This window comes from Enhydra lutris, unplaced genomic scaffold, assembly GCF_002288905.1.
Source record: "Enhydra lutris kenyoni isolate GAN:26980312 unplaced genomic scaffold, ASM228890v2 scaffoldscaffold25, whole genome shotgun sequence".
NCBI lineage: Eukaryota > Metazoa > Chordata > Mammalia > Carnivora > Mustelidae > Enhydra > Enhydra lutris.
In genome coordinates this window covers 668,907-691,685 of record NW_019154109.1, presented here as the reverse complement: position 1 = coordinate 691,685, position 22,779 = coordinate 668,907, and the positions used below count along the sequence as shown (strand labels likewise).

The window sequence follows — 22,779 nt, the reverse complement described above, 5'->3', positions numbered from 1 at the left end:
TTCTTTCATTTCATTTTTTTAGCTCATTTACGTGAAAAAAAAAGTTCAAAGTTATAATTGCTACATTCTTCATAGTTACACTGTTATAAATCTTTAACTGAAAAACAAATGTATGAGAAAAGAAGTGCAACACTCAGAGGAAAACGGTCTGGAAAATATTTAATATTTGCCTCACACCCATGTCGAGGACGAAGGACCTCGGTAATTCGGTAATTCTCGGTCACTCCTGATCACCCCAGTGGCTAACACTAGTCAGCTACCCCTCGCCTTCAAAATACACCCCTTCTCCCAATTGGCTGCTGCGGTCTAAAAGAGACGCACAATTGGAAGGAAGCGGCTCTTCCATCTGAATTATACAGCCACTTTCATACACCTCCCTCTTCCCTTTGCGCGGCCCGGATCGCTTACGAACTAGGGTTTCTCAGCCCCCATTCCCCGTCCTTCAGCCCCCAGCCCCTAGCCCGCAGACCCCGCCCCCCACACTCCGGAGGCCTTGCGTCCTCCCCTTTAAGGCCAGGCCCTCCCCCACGCCCACACCTCCCCGGCCCCGCCCCGCCTCCCCAAGCCCAGCCCCTCCGACCCTCCCCTTTAAGGATCGGCCCCGGACGCAGACGAGGCTGTGACGCGGCCGCCGGCCCCCGGGCTGGGTACATTGTCGCGCGGCCGCTTCCCCCCCGGGCCGGGCCCCGCCGTCCCGCGGTCCCCCGAGCGCCAGGCCCCCGGGGGGAGGGTGGGAGGGAGGGAGCAGGGCTGGTGGGCGGCAGCGGCGCACGGCGGGACCCACGGAGCCCCGCGACCCGCCGAGCCTGGAGCCGGGCCGGGGCGGGGAAGCCGGCTCCAGCCCGGAGCAAACTTCGCAGCCGGGCGGGGGGTGGCGGGGACCCCGTCCGGAGCCGGAGGAGGGGGCGGCCGCGGGCCCTACCGCCTCTGCTCCCGCATCTCCGGGCACCATGCTGTCCAACTCCCAAGGCCAGACCCCGCCGGTGCTGTTCCCCAACCCGCCGCCGCCGCCGCCGCCGCCGCAGCCCCCCGCCCCGGCCCAGCATCACCCCCCGGCCCAGCCGCCGCCGCTGCCCCCGCAGCAGTTTCCCCAGTTCCATGTCAAGTCGAGCCTGCAGATCAAGAAGAACGCCATCATCGACGACTACAAGGTCACCACCCAGGTCCTGGGACTGGGCATCAACGGGAAAGTTTTGCAGATCTTCAATAAGAGGACCCAGGAGAAATTCGCCCTAAAAGTAAGTTCGGGGCCGGGGGAGGGGAGGAAGGGCACGGGGGGAGGCTCCCGGGGACGGCCCCCGCCCCGCGCTCCGGAGCCGCCGAAGCGCACAGTCGCCGGGCGCGATCGCGCCGACCCTTCCCGGACCCGGTGTCAGTCCGACCCGGTCGCCGAGGAGTGGCCGAGGCTCCGCTGTGGGTCCCGGCGCCCGAGGGGAGCCAAGTGCGCGGCAAGGGGCGGGCGGGCCGCGGGGAAGGTCAGGTCCGCGAGGACCACGCCGCCAGACCGAGTTTCCGGTCACCTCCGGGTGTGAGTGGCGGGACCCGCAAGGACTCGTGAGGACTCTGCCATTTTGGGGTTTGAGCGGGATCCAGCCGAGGCGCAACGGTTGGCTTCGGGACCACTTCTGCTAATTTCACCCCGGCTCAAGGAAGTGATTTTCGGGGGTTGTGGTTCCCCATCCTCTCCTCCCTCCTTTCTTTCTTTCTGCGGGCACAAAAGGCCCATTACTCATTGAGCTGGTTGGTCGGTTAGTTTGGAGAAGTCGGATCGCTAAGGTTTATTTAGCCTCGCTCCTTATTTGGGAGCCGGAATGTGTGATTTCACTTCCCTGGGCCTCCCGAGCGCGGCCGTGCCGCCTTGGGGCGCGCCGGCCCGGGAGGTGCCAGGCTGGAGATTCCGCGGGGACACCGCCCCCCGGGCGCGGGGGAGGGACTGTTTTGATCCGAGAGCAGGCTCCCCTCCTACCTTCAGTGCCTGTGAGGCTCCAGATGGGAGGCCAGCAGGCTCCGGCGCGATGTCTGCTGTTTCCATAGCTCCATTGATCATTGTGAACCCGGTCTCTAAACCGCGGCTTGGCCGGGTGCTGATGCCGCAAATCGGGGATGGCCGCTTGAGCCCTGGACATAGGCGATTGGTGGACAGTAGGAGGGAGCGTTATCCTTGAGCTGAGGAAACCCAAACTCTTTTTTCTTTTTCTTTTTTTTTAAGGGGGTGTGGTGGTTGGGGGTGGGGTGGGGATGAGGATTTAAGAGAGAATACCTATTTCAGAAGTTAAACAGAATGGACTTGGAGGTCTGATGAGATGGGTGGGTCCCCAGTGCTGTGTGAGCCAGTGTTCGGGTCACTAAAAAGGTTTTCCCCTCAGACAGGTTTCAGATCAAACCACATCTCTAAAGGTGACACATCAGGCCTGTTTCCCCTGGGGCGCTTAATGATTGGAGGAGAAAAATACTTCCTGTGTTATATTTTTCTCCTCCCCCTCGCTGCCCCCCCCATCCCCAACCAGCTGTATTTCAGCTATTAATACAAAACTCAGATAGGTGTGATGGGTGGAACTGTTGGAATATATAATTAGATGTAATAAAACTCTGGCAGTTTGCAGTTGCAGAGAGCAAGCAGATCCGATTTCCAGATTTTAAGGCCTCTAAAATTATTTCCTTGATGCTTGCATCCTCCTTCGGTGGGGAGAGCTTTCAGCTAGCCCCAGCACTGTCAGATTGTTCGGCTTTTACTCTAAGCTGTTGCTGTGGGCTTTTTGGTTGTTGTGCCTTAGACCACTTTTTCCATAGTCTTAAGCGGGGACTGGGAGGAGGAGTGGTGGTTTAACTGTGGCTCTGACCGTGGGGAGTAGTGTTGAGTGAAGACTCTTTGACCACAGTTAACCTGTAACGGTGAGGACGTGACAGCCATTCTTTCTGGGAGAGTTTTCTATCCCTCTGAGAGGCCATCTGCCTTCACCCATCAGCAGTTTGGGGACGAAGGCTGTTCATTCCCTTGGATAGCTGAAATATTGTATAAAGACTTCAGAACAAAAATTCTCCACTTCTTTTTATTCTATTTAATGACACAGAAAACCACATGCTAAAATGTTTAAGAGTGGCAATTCGGATTTCTGTTGGAATTCAGATTTCTGTTCTTGTAATGAATAGGACAGAGATTGGATATTCCCCTCCTGTAAATAGTTTTGAAAGGAAAAATCTGGCAGTGTTTTAAATAGCACTCATAATTCATCTTTCTCAGGTTAGAAGTGGGTGAAGATTGAAGTCAGTCTGTTTTGACAGGCAGTCTGCGCCCAGATCTTATAAGTTGACTCAACTGTTAAATTGTAGATTCCCACACATCTTTGTGTAAAAACTTAATAATAGTGGAAGAAAGAAGGTACGAGGCATTCCGAGACCGACAGTAGTGTCGACAGCACTTCCATATCCAAATATTGGCTAAGACATAATTACAGCTTGTGGGGGGAAGCTGGTCCAAAGAATCCTGTTTGAGACATACACCAAAGAGATTTCTAGATCTTGAATCTCGATGAACTTAACCTTAGGTGCTGAGCAGTGGAATGATTTTCAAAATCAGGAGTGTTTTGATTATAAAACAAGGGGGGTGGATGTTGTGGGCTAGGATGGATTGCCCCATTGGGAAAGTGACTGAGGAAAAAGGGATCAGACCTCTACTCTATATTGTATGTTAGGTCGTTCCTGGGGATTTGAGACAGGAGCTGTAGGACTGGGGCACGGTCTCCGATGCGGTTCTGATCTCTGCTGCTTCACGGCTCCGAGAGTGGATGGGAGGTTGTGGCTAAGAGGTCTTAGCCCTCTTGAGGGAAATCAGTACTTAAAAAAAAAAAAAAAAAAGTCCCAGCTCGTGCTGCTGCTTTTCTACCTCCACCTCAGAGAGCTAACATTTCAGGGCTTTTAGTGGGTGCCGTGACCTCACCTCGCCATCTCTCCTGGCTGCTGTTGCTATGTTCTGAGTCATACTCGCACTTGCTCAGAGCCGGAAGGGACTTCAGAGGTCATCTCGTCTAACCCCCTTGTCTTGCAAATGAAAAAACCGAGACCCAGAGCAGAAATCACTTGAGGTCATAGAGCCATGCACTTGGCTGAGGCAGGATTAGAACTCGGGACGCCCGACTCCCTGTCTCAGGCCCCTTCCCACTTCATAACTGCAGTGGCATCCACAGGCCCAGACCTGGGGTTGGCTGCTGCTCCAGAGCTCCTCAAGCCTCAGGAGCTGCTCTCTGACCCCCTTGACTGTTGGCGAGGGGGTGCCGGGTGGGTATTTATTGCGTCCCCAGCAGTAACCCCCGAAGTTGGAGGGGCAGCTTATGTACCAACTCAGCAGCTTCATGAGTTTTAAATCAGGTAACCAGCTTTAAAAAAAAAAAAAAAATCATACCACCTCCACCCCTTTTAGGGAGTGTTTGAAAGAAATCTTATTATTTTTTGTAGAAGAACGTAGGAATCATATTAACTGTTTCTTTGGTAAGGACACCTAGTCTCAACCCACTTGTGTAATAATTGGTTGTATGCCCCCTGGGGTTCCTCAGCTGCTTCCTGCTTCACTGTGTCATGGTGACTCTTGGGTATTAGCTGAACAAATTTAATTAAAGCTGGCACTGTTGTCCTTCTCTGCTGCGTGACTCTGATTAGTTGAAGGGTGCTGTTGCTTTACAAAATATAGAATGTTGTCATACCTTATCTCTGTTTATTTTTCCATTGCGTGGTTTAGAGAGAAAACAAGGTCCTGTGATGTCTTCTCCTTTCCTTTCTCCAGTGGTTCTCCCTCCCCAGGTCACTGTGTGTCACTGTGGTGGGGCTTCCTCTGGTGTTCTGAAGGGGAGATAATCGGAACCTCGCATGCTTGTTCCGGACACACAGGGAGGCACGGAGCTCCCACAGCCCCGAAGGACAGGCAGCATCCCACCGGCACACCTCATGCTTGAATACCTCCTGGGTAGCACGCTGGGTAGCACGGCTATGTGAGGGGCGCTATTCCCAGATGTGGTTTGCCAGATGAAATCGCATGGTGAGGAAGGTTTCACTCACTAAATTGGCCTCTTTTAAAGAATAAGAGAGCATGAGGTGGGGCAAATGGCAGAGGTGGAGACAGAGAGAATCTCCATCAGGTTCCGGACTGAGCACAGAGTCCAAGGTAGGGCTCGATCTCACGGCTCTGAGATTGTGACCTGAGCTGAAATCAAGTCGGACACTTAAACTGACTGAGCCACCCAGGTGCCCCAAATTAGCCTCTTTTATATCTCCTTTGCTTATAGGTTGTTAACAGTTCACTGAGCATCCTGCTTTGTGCTTGGTCATCTAAAGTGCCTTAAAACTTGAGGGGTCAAGAAACCGATTTGGAGAAGGCATTAATAAATGCAGTCTGTGTTGTCCCATATGGCAGCCAATACCCATGCATGGCTATTTAAACTAATGTTAATTAATCTAAATTAAGTTGAAAATCAGGGACCTCTGGGTGGCTCAGTGGGTTAAAGCCTCTGCCTTCGGCTCAGGTCATGATCCCAGGGTCCTGGGATGGAGCCCCACATCAGGCTCTCTGCTCTGCGGGGAGCCTGCTTCCTCCTCTCTCTCTGCCTGCCTCTCTGCCTACTTGATCTCTCTCTGTCAAATAAATAAATAAAATCTTAAAAAAAATAGATAGAAAATCAGCTAGCCACCTTTCAAGTCTCCAGTGGCTACATGTGGCTACTGGCTGCTGAACTGGATAGCACGGAAGCATATACTCCTCCTATTAGAAAGTTCTGCTGCATTGTGCTGGTCTAGAGGTGAAATCGTGTGGTTGGGGCTAGAAGAGTTTTGGAAGGGGGATCTCTGAGGACCCTAGGAGCCACGGACAGTTCATTGCTGGGCCTCTGAAGTATGAGCAGGTCTATAGGAGCTGCTGGTGATGCTGGCCTCGAGGGAAGAACTGGAGATCAGGTGGGCAAGGACCAAGTAGGGTTGGTGGCCCAGAGTTGAACCTAACCTGGCTTTATTTATTTATTTTTTTTAAAAAAAGATTTTATTTATTTATTGACAGAGAGAGAGCTCACAAGTAGGCAGAGAGGCAGAGAGGGGGGGGGAAGCAGGCTCCCTGTGGAGCAGAGAGCCCGATGCGAGACTCGATCCCAGGACCCTGAGATCATGACCTGAGCCGAAGGCAGAGGCTTAACCCACTGAGCCACCCAGGTGCCCCTAACCTAGCTTTATATTAAAAGTAGTTGTTACAATATTTGAGGGGCATGAAGTAAACTAACAGGCAGAAGGATGACAGATCATTGAGGTTTGGACTGTGGAGGTCTAAGTTTCTAGTTTCAGAGACCCCCTCCTTCTCATGGGGCCTTGGCCCCTATTTACTGCAGTTGGACTCTTGGCGTCCACTGAGGCAGGATCAAAGTTGGGTCAGATCATGGTCCTTTTTCACTTGTGAATTCTGGGCTTTGATGGAGCTTGAAAATAATCTCCAGCTAAGATCTGGGATCAGTGGCTGACAGAAGGGAGGAGAAAAGCAGCCCCAGGCCTCAGGACCAGGTATTGGTGGGTGCCTGGGAAATGAAGAAGCTCCTTTTCGGGAGGAAGAAGGTGTTGGTGCCCATGAGTAAGAGGTTTTGACCAATTGGGACTGGAGGACTTGACCCATCATCAGTTGGCAAGTCTACTTAAGAAGCAGGTGTAGGGACTCAGGGAGAGGCTTGGAGGAGCCAAGCTTTGCGACTGCAGTCTTAATCCCCGGCCAGATCCTGGGGTTGGAGGAGGGGCTAAAGTTCCTGTCACCCGCAAATCCCAGGGATGTATGGAGGCCGTGCCAGGAGAAGTGTCACCCACTGTGGGGAAGGACAGGGCATTGGCATCACACTGGAGTCCTTCCATGAGTCCCGAGGCCCTCCCGTGTTGTGATTCAGGACTGTCCCTGGTGGTTTGAGGTCCTGATTCAGGCCCCTTCTAAGGGCCATGTGGGGTCTCTTTTTCCCTCTCTTCCCTGGACTGCACCCTTCCAGGAGCTTCAGTGTTCTAGGAGGGAGGTGGGCGGGCCAGGCAGAGCTATTCTTTGTGTTCGAAGGGGCTGCGGCTGCTCTTGGTACTGATGTAAGCCCGGGTGGTAAAGACACCCATATCTCCTTGCACCTTAGAGCTGTTGACACTCCCTGGTCATTTTCTTGACTGCTTCCATCTTACCAGAGCAGGTGGTTAGGCCAGTCAGGAAAGGGTCATATGTCCAGGGTCTTACCCTGTGTCTTAATCAGGGACGTAGTTCCCTGGGACCTCTTCTTAGTCTGGGTTCCTTTGGTTTTTTGGTTGCTAGAGGGATTATGGCTCTTGCAGCGCAGCTCTCAGCTCAACTAACTGGTCACTAGGCTTTTTCTACATAGGTCACCTCATAAATGGGGACATTAGTAAAGAGAAGGGGCCATGCCACTGGGCAGCTTGATGTACACCAAGTATGTAACCCAAATTTTGTACCTCTTCACATCATTAGAGGGATACTGATATTTTGCATTTTAAGATATATCTTTGGATACAAATTTTTAGAGATGAGTTTCTTATTATTGGTTAAGTGCTAGAGAAGAGAAGAAAGCAAAAAAAGGGGCCCAGTCTATGTGTTCTGCTAACTGGTCATGTGACCTTGAGTAGGTCAGTTAAGTTTTCCAGGCTTTGGTGCGCGCGTCAGAGGTCAGGCTACAAATTACTCCTGAGCACTGGCATTGGGGGGTGGTAGAAGGCTGTGCCGGGGGCAAGAGGCTGAGAGCTGGCAGGATGACTTGCTGACCTCTCCGTGTCTGACCATCAGCAGCGTCTGCGCCGGTGTGGATGCCCTTTTGATAGGCTTGATGCTAGGCTCTGCGGTGGCTGTGTCCAGTTAGTTAATAATCATCATTGACCAGCTGCTCCCTCTCTCGTGTGAAGACTGGGAGAGTGTTCCAGCTAGTGCCTCAGCAGAGGACGGGCTGTGTACCTCGGGGTCGGGGGTGGTGTGGGGATCTAGTCTTCCCTTGAAGTCAGAGGAATCTTAGTATAGTTGTGTCTCACGGTAGAGATGAGGAATTCTTTATGTTCTCCGTCGGAGACTTGTTTCCCATTTGAGGTGTGGGGTCAAACATGGCCGCAGTGATTGGCTGTGCAGGCATGGGGGCACCCGGCAGAGGGGGCTGGTGAGGGCTGCGACCTAACCTGTTGTCCACCAGGTAGGCTTTGTGTTGGCTTGTGGCTGGGCTCCTCCAGACGGGGGTCTTCTCCTTCACCCAGAGATACGGTGTGGGCTGGGAGCTGTGCACAGGTGAGAGGTGGGAACTGTTCCCAAAGCTGATGAGGAAATTAGGATTTATATCCAAGTACCACCCCCCCCCACCCCACGCCAAGACAGTGTAAGACTGGATATCAGAAGTCCAAAGAAGCAAGAGGAGAGACGGATACCTGGTGCTGGCTGTTCTCTTTCCTCTTCTTCCTGCTCACTTCCTGCTCACCTGAGCAGTAGTTTCATCCCTGAAGCTTTGGAGTGTGGGGTCCTGGGTGCCAGGCCATCATACATGGTTGGACGAAGAAGACACACAGTGGAAAGCAGAATAAGGTTGGACACAGCCTCTGGTGGTGCAGTGTTGGGGTCTTTATTCTCTGATCCAGTAAACATCTCTGTGTGCTATCTGGCCAGGGGGAGAGCCTGGGACGCGGCCCCAAGGTCAAACCCTGTCTGTTACTCTTGTCCCCCTCTAAGACCGGCCAAGCTCTGTGTTTATTCTGCTAGGAACCTGAGCTGCCTAGAAGGGTCATATGAAAGGGCATCTTACTCTTGAGGGACATCCCAGGCATCTCCGTGGCCAGTGTCCATGCAGCACTCATCTGGAAGGTGAGGAGTGGTGGCTAAAGACGGAAACTGTGTGGCCTTTTCTGTCTCAGAGAACATGAGGGGAACACAGGAGCCTATGCTGTTGATGCCTTCTCTGCTTCACTCATCTCCATTGAGTCTTTTGAACCTAAAGCAAAGGGAAAGGGGACCTGCTGACAAGCCCCTGCCGGCTCTTCTGCTTTCATGCTCCTCTGGGGCACCTTGCCCCCCACCCCTCTGCAGCAGGTGATGGCGTCAGTCACCTCGTGGCCATTGTGATGATCCGTAGTGTCACTGGGCTCCCAGCCCACACACGGGACATTTGCAACCTGGCCTCCCGCCCAGGGCCTAGAACTGTTACTCAGCCCCTCTGTCCCAACAGCTAAAAATAAGCTTGCCACTGCTGCAGTCTCCCCTCACCACCCAGCCCTGCTGTTGGCCCCAGGTCTAACTGCCACGCCGCAGACCTGCATCTCTCTCCTTGCACCTGGTCTCCCTGTCTGCCCCCTTCCCCTGTGGCTGGGAGTGAGCCATGGCTGGTGCTTCTCTAGGTAGCCTGTCCCACTCCTCTCACTCAGTAAAGTAAAGCAAGTTGCCCCCAAGCCCCTGCCAAGCCCCGGCTGTGTGGGAAGAGGGCAGTGCGTGCCAAGGCTCCGTGGAGCTGCCTTGCTTCTCCATCAGGGGAAGGCTTATGGGGAGGGCGCCCAAGTTCATTGGAGTCGATGATATTTTCGCCTGGGCTTCCTCTTGCTCTGGCTTCCTCCAAGCTGCTCTGGCCAGCAGGCCCCCCTGCCAGAAGAGGTGTGGGGGTGAGTAGGAGAGCCCTGCATGAGGCTGTCCGTGGCCCTCACCCCGACTGCCCTGTGACTGAGCCGCCTCCCTGCCCTGGGCCTCCTGCCCTGTTGCAGAGCTTATTCTCCACCTCTGCAGTGTGGGGCTTCAGGTTACGCTCAGGGGTGTGACCTCATCCTGCTAGCTTCCAGGGCTAACTGGGCCCTGACCCTCAGGGCCTCCTTCCTGGGTCAGGCCAGAGCCCCTCTGGCCTTCCAGCTTTGCCACCTGCACTGTGTCACAGAGAACAGGGGTCTCTCCTCTCTCCTGACAGTGGAGGCAGGGTTACTGCTGATCTGAGCCCACGGAAGCCCATTGAGGCAGCCTCGTCCCTTACTGCTGGGGGGTCCTGTGCAGGCGAGGGGAGGGGGCTCAGGTAGCTGTGGTACCTGCAGAACTGAGTGATAGTGGGCAGAGCACTTCTTTTAGCTTGACTTTGGCATTCTGTTCTTCCTGATTCACCTAATCCTCGGCAGGTGTGGTACTAACCATGCAAACAAGGGTTTTGAGTCTTTTTTCTGAACTTGGGGATGTTTGGGAGAGGAGGTGAGGAAGAGTAATAGGAGCCTAGGTGGGTCTTTGGGGACCTCTGGCTTCAGCTAGAGTCACATACTGGACCATGTCTGCATGGGCTGCTTTCTCCCATCTGGCCCCCTGGGGCCTCATTTTCTCTGCAGGGAGAGATTTATCTGCCAAGGCCCATTGGCCTCTGGAGGGAGGAGTTGGGTGTAAATTGCTAAGAGTTTATTTTTAACTCTGACAGAAGGAGCCCCTGTCCTTGGAGTAACCGTACCCTCCCTCTTCTCTGTCCCGGGCCTCCCTCTCTGACTTCTGTAATTCTTAGAGGAAGGCTTGTAGATTCCACGGGCCAGGCGTAGCAGAGCTGGGCAAGGGAAGCCTCTCTAAGTGGAGAAATCTGCCGATTGCTTGGCAGGCCTGACTTCTGCAGAGCTCAGGGGACTGTGCGGGGCAGGGAAGTAGAGAGGGAGCCCTGGGCCTTGGAGGCCACACGTGTGGAACGTAGAGCACCCTAGGAATGCAGGTGGACTGGTGGAGAGGCCACACGGGCCTTGGAACTTGGAGCACCCTGTCGGCTCTCCTGTGCTGGTGACGGTAGCAGGGGTCATCTTGTGCCCTTCGCCATGCCTCTGTCCTCACAGGCACCCAGATCTCTGAAAGGTAGAAGGATACCGGGGCAGAATGAGTGTGTATGGTCGCCTGTGTTGTGAATGCTTAGGTTTATAGAAACGCTGAAGTTTTGTTACTCCCTCTGACTGCCAGGCTGCCAAGCGTCACAGCCTTTCCCCCGGAGCCTGTGGGATTCTCCGGGACTTCATACCTTCATGTTCCCCTCCCCTGGCAGGGTGCTAGTCACCTGGGCTCCTAGTGGGGAGGACGAGTGTATGAGCGCTCCTTTGCCTGTGTCTGGACCCTTCTGGTTTCAAGGACTTGTTTTGGTTACCTTGCCTTAGATTTTTAAAAAGAACATAAACTAGAGTTTGATATAGAAGGAATGGAGAGCAGGGGGATGGGGTAGGGGCCAGGAGGACCACATAACTCCCTCTGAGGATCTCAACTGGGGAATGAAGGTCTTGCCCCCTCGGTGTCTTGGAGCACATGGGGGATTACTTTGTCTGAAGCCCAGCTCTGATTATACAGCTTCCCAGCTCAAACCCTTCAGTGGGTTCACTTTGGCTGTAGAATACAGGAGATTTCCAGATCCTTCCCTGATCTGACCCCAATCTGGGTTTTGGTTTTATTTATTTATTTATTTTCCTGAATACCTGCTGCATTTCAGCTTAAGTGGCTTATGTTTGCTGTTTCCTGAATAGAACCCTGTCCTGCCCCCGCCCCCCGCCCCCACCCCCACCCCCGTCACCTTTGCCCATGCACGGTATGTATGCCATCTGTCCATCTGTATCTTCCTTGCCTCCCTGCCCCACCCCTGTCTGTATCTCCCTACTCCACCCTGTACAAATGCTGCCACTTTCATGAAAGCTTTCACACCAGAAGCGGCTCTCCCCTACCCTGCCCTGTCAGACTTGCCAAGACACTCTTCCCTTCCCTCTGTTTTCAGTCCGTTTGCCCATGTTCAAGGGGCCCTTCTAACGCTGCATTGTAAGTTCCTGAAGACTCGCATCTTCATTATTTTTTGTATTCTCTTATTTCCTTCTTAAAAAAAGTCATGGAGTATTTTGGCATTGTGCATTATACCTAGCTGCCTAATAAAAGTGTGGTAATTGAATAATAGTGGGAGCCGCCCGCATAAACATAAGGTCCCAATGGTGATCCTTGGGTGAGTGGGGGGATGGCTCTGGGCATGGCACAATCCTGGGGGCTAGGCTCTCTGAGACTGAGCTGGGGGTATAGTAAAGGCCCCCCAAGTGTCTGTCCCTGTTCTTCCTCCTGCCTGCTAAAAAGCCATTCATAGCGGAATAGTCTTCTGGGCATTTCTTCCCTCCACACATTCGGATCTGCTGACTCAAGCTGATACCTTCTGTTTCTGCTAACGGATTTCTCGTTCTTGTAAGGATCCTGACCACAGTTTCCCATTGATTCCTCTTCTCTTTCTCCTCCCTGTTCCAGAGCCCCTCCTTTTCCTGCTTCACTACAGGGAGACCCTTCTGCCTCTCAGAGAATTTTAACTGGGGGAGGGACAGATGTGGAACTGACCAGCTCTCTTCCAGCTCTTGGCATCTTCTGGTTAGCTCCAGACAAAGCCGAGACACACACATGCAGTCCAAGGTGATGTGACAGCTGGCCTTGCTCCTGTGTGTTGCAAGAAGACCAGTGTTGAGTACCAGCTTGCCAGGTCTGAGGTCAGAGGTTTGAATCTCGTGGGGCAACTTAACTCCATGCCACAGGTTTGTAGGAGACACAGACCAGGACTGGTGGCCGAGAGACCGGCTTGTGTGGCCCTCAGCAGGTCTGAGAACATGTCTGGGCCTCACTCAGTTTCCTCCTTTGTGAATCGCAGGGCTCCGGCTTGGTCTCAGACTTGATCTCAGAGGACTCCTGCACTTCACAAAGGGCTTTCTGTCACCCCACTGCTGGGAACACAGCCCCGCACTGGGAAGAAGGTGGGCAGCCCAGGTTCCAGGTAGTGGGGATTGAGCATTCTTCTCTGCCCTCACTTTGTGTAGGCCAGTGGTCCATCAACCTTCCCCGGGCTGTAGTATTTTTTTATTCATTCAGCCATTCAACCAGTGTTTATAAACATGTATTCTCTCCCATGCCTGCCTCCTGTCTTCCCTGCTGACGGGCCATCAGGAGGCCCAGATGGCAGGATTAGCCTCGAAGGGGAGACTAGTCAGGGTCATCCCTTTGGGTTTAGACCCCTTTAATACCTCTGCTATATGAGATGAGAGGAATTTGGAACAATGAGGGCTGATTCTTTCTAGCAGCTTAGACTAGACTCCTGCCTTTCTAAGCAGGATTTGCCTTAGGGTGCCTTCTATTCCTCTGAGATCTGAAGCAACTTACCACTCAAGAAAATTAAGTAGCAGTGCTGAGGATGACTTTTGCAGCCTCCCTAAGGATAGATGGGAACAGCAGATTGACTTTGATACATAAACAGTCTTCAGTCTTCTGTAGCTGAATGCTACAGCTGAATCACTGTTGAAGGTTTAGTAACACTGTCAAGGTTTCCCAGATTAATAACAAGTCTTTATTGAGCAGATACTTTGTGTCAGGCATGGTGTTGGGTTTTTACTAATCTTCTTGCTAAACCCTAAAATAATACAGCAAAGTAAAAATATTTACAGAATACTTACATTTTACAGAAGAGGAAACGTGATCACATGTTCAGAACAATGCATTCATTAGCAATGATTTACTGAATATCTGCTAACTGCTATAAATTATTATAGGCCCCAGGGATACATTAAGTGTACCAAAGAAACAAACAAACAAACAAAATCTTGTCTGCATGGAGCTTGCATTTTAGCAAGGGGAGACTGACAAAATGCAATCAATTAAATGATACTGCCTGTCAGATGGTGATAGAGATGGTGGCAGAAAGAAAGGAGGGCAGGAGGCCCAGGAATGCTGGGAATGTGTGTGTGGCTCTAGGGAGGCTTTACTGGGAAGGTGGTGTTTGAGTGCACCTTGGAAATGCTGGGAGGGGAGAGGGGCAGCGGGTTAAGTGCCAAGCCCTGGGGCTGCTAATGATGGGAGTGTCTTACTCTAAAACTTGGGCTTCTTTCAGTTTGTGCTACTGCCTCTCTAGTAGTTCCTCGGTGAATCCATTATAATTTAGTACTTAGTTGCTCTGGCAATTTATGTTGTATCATCAAATATTTATGGGATACTTTGTGCAAATTGCTACAAGGATAAGGAATGGTCACTGCCTTTGGGAACCTTCCATTCAGAAAGGGAGTGAATGTGTGTGTGTGTGTGTGTGTGTATGTGTAAGGAATGAAAAAGACTGTCCCCCACAATCTGGATTGTGCCCTTTCACACATATTCCCATTTGACAATTCCTGACACAAGGAGGCCACGTGGTCTGATGTTGGGGTTTCCATACAGAGAAAGAGATTCAGGGAGGTTCTGGTGCAAAAGTGGTGGGGTCAGGGCGATAGGGTGGCCCCAGAGGACATGGAGACATGGGATGGGCTCCTCAGGATGGAAGGGGTTAGGGGACGGGGTCACTTTTGCTGGGCCTAGGCAGAGGACACATCATGGAATCACACCTGGGACACACCCAGGGGAGGATGCAGATTAAAGTTTGGCCAGTGGGTGTGGGTTGTTAAGGAATTGCACTGGGTACTCCCATCTCCTGTTTGGCTGTGGGAAGAGAGAGGATCTCCTTCCAGGGATCTTTCTTGTAATAGGAAATGCTTGGGGTTGGGTGTTGGCCGAGCATCCAGCAGAGCCAGGGAGGAAAGGGGTAATAAAAAGAGATGGCCGCCCTGACCCTGTGGAAGAGCCTACTTTGGTCAGCCTCTGGGCCCTTACGGGACTTCTGTCTTGCTCTGAAGAATCTCATCCCGCCCTGTGTTCAGCTGCTCAGGTGGAGGTGTGGGCAGGCGGCTCGCAGGGTGATGGGGTGGCTGTGTGACCCTAGGCTCTAGCCATCTTTGATTCCCGTATCTCAAGGCCTCAGCACTCAGGGCTCAGGATGGAGGTGACGGTTAGTGCAGCTGGGAAAGTGAAGCAAGGCCTGTTTTTTTTTCCTGAGCCGGTGCTGTGGTGAAGGAAGTTGCAACATGATCTTTCCTTTCTTTTCTTTTCTTTTTTTTTTTTTTTTCCTTTTTATAGAAGGGGAAAACCATCTTCCAGTAAACTTCAGAAACAGTATCTAGTCTTTGATGAAGGTCATCGCCTCACTCCCCCCTCACCGTGCTTTTTGTAGCCCATCTTTCTTTCATCCCTTCTCCCCTGTTCCTCCCTGTCGGTGTCCTCTCCTCTGAGGTACTGTGTCTCTGCATCAGGCTGGCTACTTGGAGGGATGCTTGGTGGCCTGTCCTTGACAGTGAGAGCTGTTTAAATAGGCCAGATGGTTCCTGATACCCACCTGGCCTCTCCTGCTGCCGCATTGGTCTGCGGTCGTTTGGTGTTCCAGAAGGTTGAGGCAGTACTTCTCGGCTCATGTAACCACAGTTTGTGGTAGATTCAGAGCATGTGTCTAAGCAGATGCTGGGCAAAAGGGCCTGAAATGTGGGAGGTGGGGATCAAGGCTGGAAGGCCACAGTGTTAATCTAGAGTTCTCAGTCAGGTTTGAATTTGGCCTTTGTACTGTACCTGGGCAGGAATCCAGTTATGTTTGAAAGTGTGCAGATGATGTATTTTCCTGATGAAAAATTTTGAGGTCTGGAAAAGTAGTGGGTTTGGGGTTGTGTTTCTTTTCTTTCTTTCTGTGTGATTCATTTTCTCTTTCTTACATTTCTATACCCCAAAACAGCCCAAAAGTTCCCTACAAACCTTTGGGACTCCAGCTTTAGTCAACCAAGGGATGTTCTAAGTCATCCCTGAGAGTGAGGTCTGCTTGCTCTCAGGAAGCTGGGAAATGCCCCACCGCCTGGGGTGGGTGGTGGCTGCTGGGACACTAGTGCTGTTGCTGTTCATTGCTTTCCGGGACAGAGAAGGGCAGAGGCCTTAGGGGTGAGCCTTTTAGTTTGTGCTCTTTGTTCTCTCTACCTGTTGTCTTTCGTACAGCTGACATAGAGCCCCTCCTTTCCTGCTGTTTTCTTTGAATTCAATCTCCCTGTCCTCGAGTAGGGTGCTGCAGGCTGGAAGTGAGCTCTGGGAGGTGGTGGTGAAGGGAGTTTGCTTGTTTACCTGGATCCCACAGTGAATACGGAAGCCCTCTTTCCACAGGACACTGCTCTGGCCAATAGCAGAGCCCCTAGCCACACGCGGCTATTTAAATTAAATAAATAAAATTAAAAGGTAGTTCCTCTGTAGCACTAGCCATGTTTCAGAGGTTCAGTAGTCTCTATAGCTAGTGGCCACTGTACTGGGTAGCACAGATAGAGAACATTCTGTCACCACAGAACCTTCTCTTAGACAGTGCTGGCCTCTGAGGTAATTGTTCTACGCCCTGGTAAAGAATTATCTGAGCTGGAAAGGGATTTGTGGAAATGCACAAGGAGAGGTTTTAAGGCCCAGGTAAGAGGGAAAAGAGAAGGTAATAATTTAAAAAGGGACCTTAAATAGTATTTAGTTTGTCTTGTTTAGGACTACATCCCAGCAAATGGTCAAATACCCAGGGGCTCCTAAACTAAGTCAATTATCAGAATCGCCTCTGGGTAACATTTGAAATGCAGATTCCTGGGCCCCACTCTTTGTAGCTCATTGAGTCCGAGACTGCAGAGCTGGCATTCAGGAATGTGCGTTCTATCTGATAATCACCTGGGCTTGGCCACCCCTGATCTATTGAACTGATGCTTTAGTCCCTCCAGTGATGGGGGAGCTCATCGCTTTTCAAGAAAACCTTACCATTAAAAAAAAAAAAAATTGCTTGTTAAAAAAAAGTTGTTAAAGTTCTGTGTTTATTGAGTTCAAAATTTGGCTCCCTGAGCTTGTAATATTCCCTAGTGCTCGTTGCCCTTTCTGGAGCCTAACAGAATGCATCAGTCCCATCTCCTGTACTCAGCCTTCCGCAGATATTTGAACACAGCCTGTGGCCCAACGTCATGGCACATTTTCAGAGTACTTGATCTGCCAAGGGCTCGAGGGAGACACAGAGATGAGACTTCACTGCAGCATCCTTCGGATTCATCAACAAGCCTTGCTCAGAGATAGAGGAAAGGTCCACGTCGCAGTGGACCCCGTCCGTGGAGAGTCCGGGGGTTGGTATGGACCACATGTACCCTCCGCCTCTCTGCCTACCACCCCCCCAGGAAAGAGTCCCTGTTTTCCTGCACGGCTAACACTTGCTTTTTGAATGCACTGATCTGTTTTCCTTCAGAGGCATTGAGACACTCGGCCAGCATTGCCAGGCAGATAGGACCACAAACCTCTCTTCTGTTTGGAAACCTTCAGGGGCACCCTCCCCTTGCCTCTAGGGTAATGCTCAGACTCCTAACATGATACTCAAACAAGCTGGCTTTGACCTTCCTTCCCACCCCTACCCCTCACACACATACACTCACCCTTTCAGAAATGACTGCTTCCCACTCTGAGTGCATTCTTATGCTCCCAGATCTTCTGTTGGGCCTCCCTTTTGTCTGTCCTTTCATATCCTGGTAGAGCTCTAGCTCTCCTCCGAAGCTCACATTTTATCTGCTCCCCAGTCCCAATTCCAGGTAGAATAACTCCCTTTCCTGCACCAGTTCACACTAGCAGTAAGTCGGCTACGAATTTGGCAGCCACTCGTGTGTCCTTCCCTGCTAGACTCTGAGCTCCTTGAGCACAGGGACTGTGTCTCATGTATTTGGAATCCTCCAGTGCAAAGCACAGTGCCAGATCCTTAGCTGAGGTGTCGTGTGTGCCCACAGACATGGGCTAGTTTCCTTGTCTGTGTGTCTTTTGGGTTCTGATGTGCCTGCCACGGGGAAGCTGCAGCCCCTCTCCTAGCGCCCAGCACCGCTTTTTCTCCGTGGTGGCCTTGGGCCCCAGCAGCTCCCGGGAGAAAAGTGCTGTTTAGCAGCTGATAATTAACAAGCAGGGCTTGGAGCTTTGGCTGCCTCGGGGCAAAACTGATATTTAAACAATAAAGTTTCTGAAATCAAGAATTAAAGTGTCTGTTTCAGAAACAGCTACATCCAAACAGAAGCCTGCTCAGCTAAGATAAATGGAGTAATGAGTGGAGCCACAGGGCTCTGTCTAACCCAGAGGCGGTCCCCAGGGACGCGGACTGGGTGGGGGGCTGGAAAGGCAATGTTCTGTTTCTGCTCTCTGCTGTGGGGCCTGGGACTGACTGCCTGGGGAATAGCGGGGGGCTTCTTCAGGAGCGGCCGTCTATGTTCCCTTTCACTCCCGATGTGTATAGATTAGACTTACTTTGCCCAGTGGGCAAGAAGAGCAATTTGGAAAAACTGTGTAGGACTAGACTGGGGACCTTCTCTCAGGCGAAGAAGCACGCTTTGATAAATAGAGACGGTTCGGTCCCGCCTGGTGGGGTCTCATCTTGTTTTCTTGTGATGCTACTAGGGTTGAGAGGGAAGAGCTGACATTCGGGCCTCTTCTCTTCCTCGGTCAGAACCAGGGCAGGAGGAATTCCCCAGCCTCTTGTTGCTGCCCAAATACTAACCACAATCCCCAGCTCCACTGTTCTAAGAAATGTGTGTACCAGGAACAGACCGTCGCTTCAGAACCTGGGCAACTGCTCAAGAGGCAGAGGCTTCCTGTGTGTGTGTAGGGCGTGGGTGGCTGGCCTTGAGAGTGTCCTGCATCCTGTCACCAGGACACCTGCCTCTGCTCAGCGGCTGAGGTCAGTGGGAGACACTCTTTCACAGTCTGCTTCCTCATGAGTGAAGCGGAGAGCCCACCTCGGGAAACCAGAGAGCCCGTGGAGGGTCTTTTCCACAAACTCATCCGGGGTACGGGCTGACAAAAACATCTTTTTCAGGGAGTGGGTTTGGGGGAGACTGCCATCAGATCCAGAGACAATCCGAGGTATACGTATGTACATATATATGTATATAGTGGTTTTTTTTTTTTTTTAAGATTTTGTTTATTTATTTGACAGAGATCACAGTAGGCAGAGGGGTGGGGGAAGCAGACTCCCCACTGTGCAGAGAGCCTGATGTGGGGCTCGATCCCAGGACCCCGAGATCATGACTTGAGCCGAAGGCAGAGGCTTTAACCCACTGAGCCACCCAGGCACTCCAGTATATAGTTTGAATACAAAAATATTAGACTCTTTGGGAAATGTTTACATGATTTATGTCATGTCTGAATGTCTGTCACTCATTGTGGCTTCTCCATTGGTATCTAGCCCATGGTGGGAAGAGGGTTGGGTGAGAACCCTTGCCTGCCATCCCTTTCAGTCTCTGTTGAGATTAGTGGTATTTGGTGGCTGAGCTCTCCCAGACCATGTGTGACACTGTGGTGACCTCTCACTGACCACAGGTGTGTACGTTGCCCATAGAGTCAAACATAAAACAGCTGGGGTAGTTTAGGAGGAAACTTGATAAAGGAATGAAACCCACTGGCTCACCTAGGGTTGACTTAAGTGACTTCAGTGACATAAGCATCGATGATTACAGCCAGTGTTGGCTTGGCCTGTGCAGAGGTTCGGTCCCTCCGATCAAGTTCTAATGGTCCTTGCAGAAACTTATCTAGTTGAACTGAATGGTTAAGATTTCACAAGCGTGTGTTTGCTCATTAATCTGCTCACCCGTCTGTTCACTGGAAGTTTATTGAAGGGAAAACATGGACGCAAAAATTTTTCTTACAGTCCTCCAAGTGGTAGGAGAGCTACATTCGGGGGCCGGGGGGAACGTGGAGGAAAGAGCCACCCAATCCTCCAAGCATCAGACAGTGCTGGACTGCTTTGGTGGTGGTAATGCCGATCCTGGGATGCTCTGTGAGAAGATAAATCTGGGAAACACTCTGCATGTACATCAACATTTTAAAGGCTCTGAGAAGTTCTGTAGTAAAAGAATCCATTTGACTTTGTAAACCCTAGTGCTGCTGACATTTCTAGGATCCCTTTTTTACTTATTACTTAGGAACGTTCTTACAGACTACTGTTTGAGCAATGGCAGTACAGTCTCCCTGCTCCGGGAGAGCTGCCCAGTGATTCAAGAAAAATTCACCTGACTCTAGGTCAACACCACTTTGAGAGGTTTTAAAAAGGTGTGTGTGTGTGTGTGTGTGTGTGTGTGTGTACATATGTGCGTGCGTGTGTGCTGGCGGTGGGGGTAGGGTGTGGCAGAGAAGGGCCCCCGGCAGGTGGCTGCTATGGAAGTTGGCTCTGTCTGCCTCCCTGCTGGCTTTGTGCTTCTGGAGAAGGCTTTTGTCCCGGCCCGAACATGCTGAATAGCAGCTACATCTGTCATGCCTGGGAAGCGGCAGTTTGCAGGGTGGGGGGGTGAATGAGCAGTGAACAGACACCCCTGCTTGAGGCCCAGGCTGCTGCAAGTCCCTCCGGAGCACAGGGAGGGGCTGGTGATCCTGAGGCAGCTGCTTGCTAATCCTGGAAGTGGAGGGGAGCAAGATTTAGCTCTCTTATCTCCGCGTTCTCCTTGTCCGCTGGGGGAGCGCATGTTGACCCTCGAGGTGGTAGTTGGGAGGAAGCAGGTGGGCAGGCCATTTTCTCCCCTTCATCAACCACAAGGCATCTGGAGGGGGGACCAGGGTGGAAAGGCACTTAGCTGTCCAGTACCTAGCGGGATGGAGATGAAGCCGTTTTGGTTTAAATTTAAGGACGGATTCAGAATTTTGACGTGCGTTTAGTAAAGTTTGCCGTGTTTTAGAAGTCAAGAGTCCCAGCTAGAATTGCTTTTAGACCACTGGTGACAGGAGGTGGGTGTGAATGTCTGGTGTCCCCATGGCTGGCTCCTTCGGGAAGGTCTGGGAGGCCTTACCTGGTTCCTCACTGGAACGAACCCAGATCCAGGGAATTCCCGAGGCCAGCGCAGACCTCAGTGCCCTTCCTGTGCAGCTTTGCTAGGAGGAAAAGGATTTCTGAGCAAATTGACAACTGGGAAAAAATGGGAGTAGGAATCAGTCATCTTCCTGGAGATCATACATGTCCACTGTGTAATTAAGGCAGGCTCGGAGTTTCCCTGTTTACATGGACGTATGTATTAATACATATTTTTTTATGCTGCTTTTCCTCTTTAGACCTCCTCCCAAAGGCGGAGGAGTTAGTCTGTCCTTAGGAACTAGGATGAGGTGTCCCTTACCTCCCAGCTCCTTTGGCCGTGTCTTGCCTTCCCTCAGTCACAGCTACAGAGGCCCAGAGTCATTCAGATGGGGGAGGAGCAAGCCCAGTCCTTCTTGTTAGTAGAGAAAGGGCAGATGCTGTCCCTCCGTTCCCCTGCACAGGAAGTCTGGGTGGGCCAGGCTTTGGTTTGGGAAACAGGAGCATTAGTGGCTGCTGCCAGCTGGGGTTGTGTTTGCAGACTCCCAGGCTCCAGTGTCTCCGGAGGGACCAGCAGCTCTGACCCCCGCGGACTTGCTCCCGTCCCCAGGGAGGGAGCCCTTGCCAGGAACCTCTGGGCTAACTGGAGGTGGGTGTTGGGTAACGGTGGTGGAGGACTGGGTGGTAGGAGAGGAGTAGGGAATGACTCCCTCCTTCCCCCATCAGCTGGGGATGCATCACCACTGCTGGGAATGCATTTAGGCCACACTAGACAAATTGGTCATTATGGAAATTCTTTCTTACCCCAGGGTGGGGCTTTACTTGTTCAGAAGGATCTTCAGATGTCTTGGCCATCAGGGAACAAGCCATTGACCTGCTGTCCCCTCAAGGCTAAAGGGCAGGGCAGTGTCTGAGTCCCCATTCCTGTAATCGATCCCCATTCTCCCTTCTTGTGTGTCCCGTCTTCACCTGGTCAGACGTCATGGTGGTTGCTTGATGTGTCTTGGGCATGGAGGTGGCTGAGAGGATGACACCACATGCCTCGCCTTCCTCTTTCCCGCAGGTCCTAGCCTTCCTTGCTGGGTCTCCACTCCTGTCATGGACCCGCTTGCGGCTGTGGCACATCTGGACCTAGACAGGGTGTCCTGTTGTCCTGCATAATGAGGACCCCAGACTTCCCCTAGGTGATTGGCCACGGTTATTCCGAGGGAGGAGAGGGATTTCCCCCACCCCCAGGCACTCCAGAGACTTCCTCCAGGCTCTTGGCTCCCATTTCCAAGTCTCAATCTCTAGGCAGTCTGCTCTCCCATTCCTCCCCTCCCCCCACCCCAAGGAGAAAGGCGGGAAGGAAGTCCTGCCAGAGTTGTTTTTGGTTTGTGAGGTAACGGTCTTTGGATTGAGAAACACATGTACCCTCCCCTTTAAGATCTGAGGCCAGAAGCGCTAGACTCTGGTTTCCAGGGAAACCAGAGTGGACAAGGCCGAGAAAGAGGGGGGCTGGTTATAGGTACTGAAATCTGGGAGGGGCTCCCAGGCCCCCTGTGCTTTTTCGGGAAGTCTACTTGGCCTACTCAGGACCCTGGGTTGTAGTAGCCCTCCCTGTGTCCCCAACCAGCAGGGGAGCCTTGGCAAATATCTCAAACCCTCTGCACCCTAGTTTCCATGTGTCTGAAATGAGGAGCACGCTGACTTCCCCCGGATTATGGATTTAAAGGTGACCTCATGACCTCATGCACAGAAGGGCTTTGGAATATATACAAATTAAACAAATTTTAAGGTTGTGTTATGTACCTAGGAAGAGAGAATCATGTCAAAGAATACAGAGTTACAGAAACCTGAGACGTTAGGGAGGCTGGGTGTGTCTTAGATTTCATAAGAGAAGGCAGAGGAAAAGTGCCTCGTCTACAGGTAAGTACTCCGCAGTTAATTGTAGAACTGGGGCTAGAACCAGGTCAGTCAGCTTTCTGCCATATCCTTCTATCCCTTGGCAAACTCCAGGGTGTTTGTCCTTGAGGTGGGTAGAGAGGCACAGAGGAGAGAAAACATGCTGCAGAAAATCTGAGTCTTGTATGTATCAGGTGTGAATCATCCATGCCCTTGGGAGTAGGGGGAGGATAGTAGAGTAGATAATCTTAAAATTATTGAAATTGGA

At 51.7% G+C, this 22,779-nt stretch overlaps 1 protein-coding gene across 1 annotated transcript in view; it reads left to right on the top strand.

Moving 5' to 3' along the window:
- Positions 1 to 757: 757 nt before the first annotated feature.
- LOC111151153 (mitogen-activated protein kinase-activated protein kinase 2) overlaps positions 758 to 22,779 on the top strand; it is a 45,294-nt gene continuing 23,272 nt past the window's right edge. Inside the window, exon 1 of the mRNA XM_022508948.1 lies at positions 758 to 1,238. Within this exon, the coding sequence (XP_022364656.1) occupies positions 951 to 1,238 (288 nt within the window). The 5' untranslated portion in view covers positions 758 to 950. The remainder of the gene's footprint in view (positions 1,239 to 22,779) is intronic.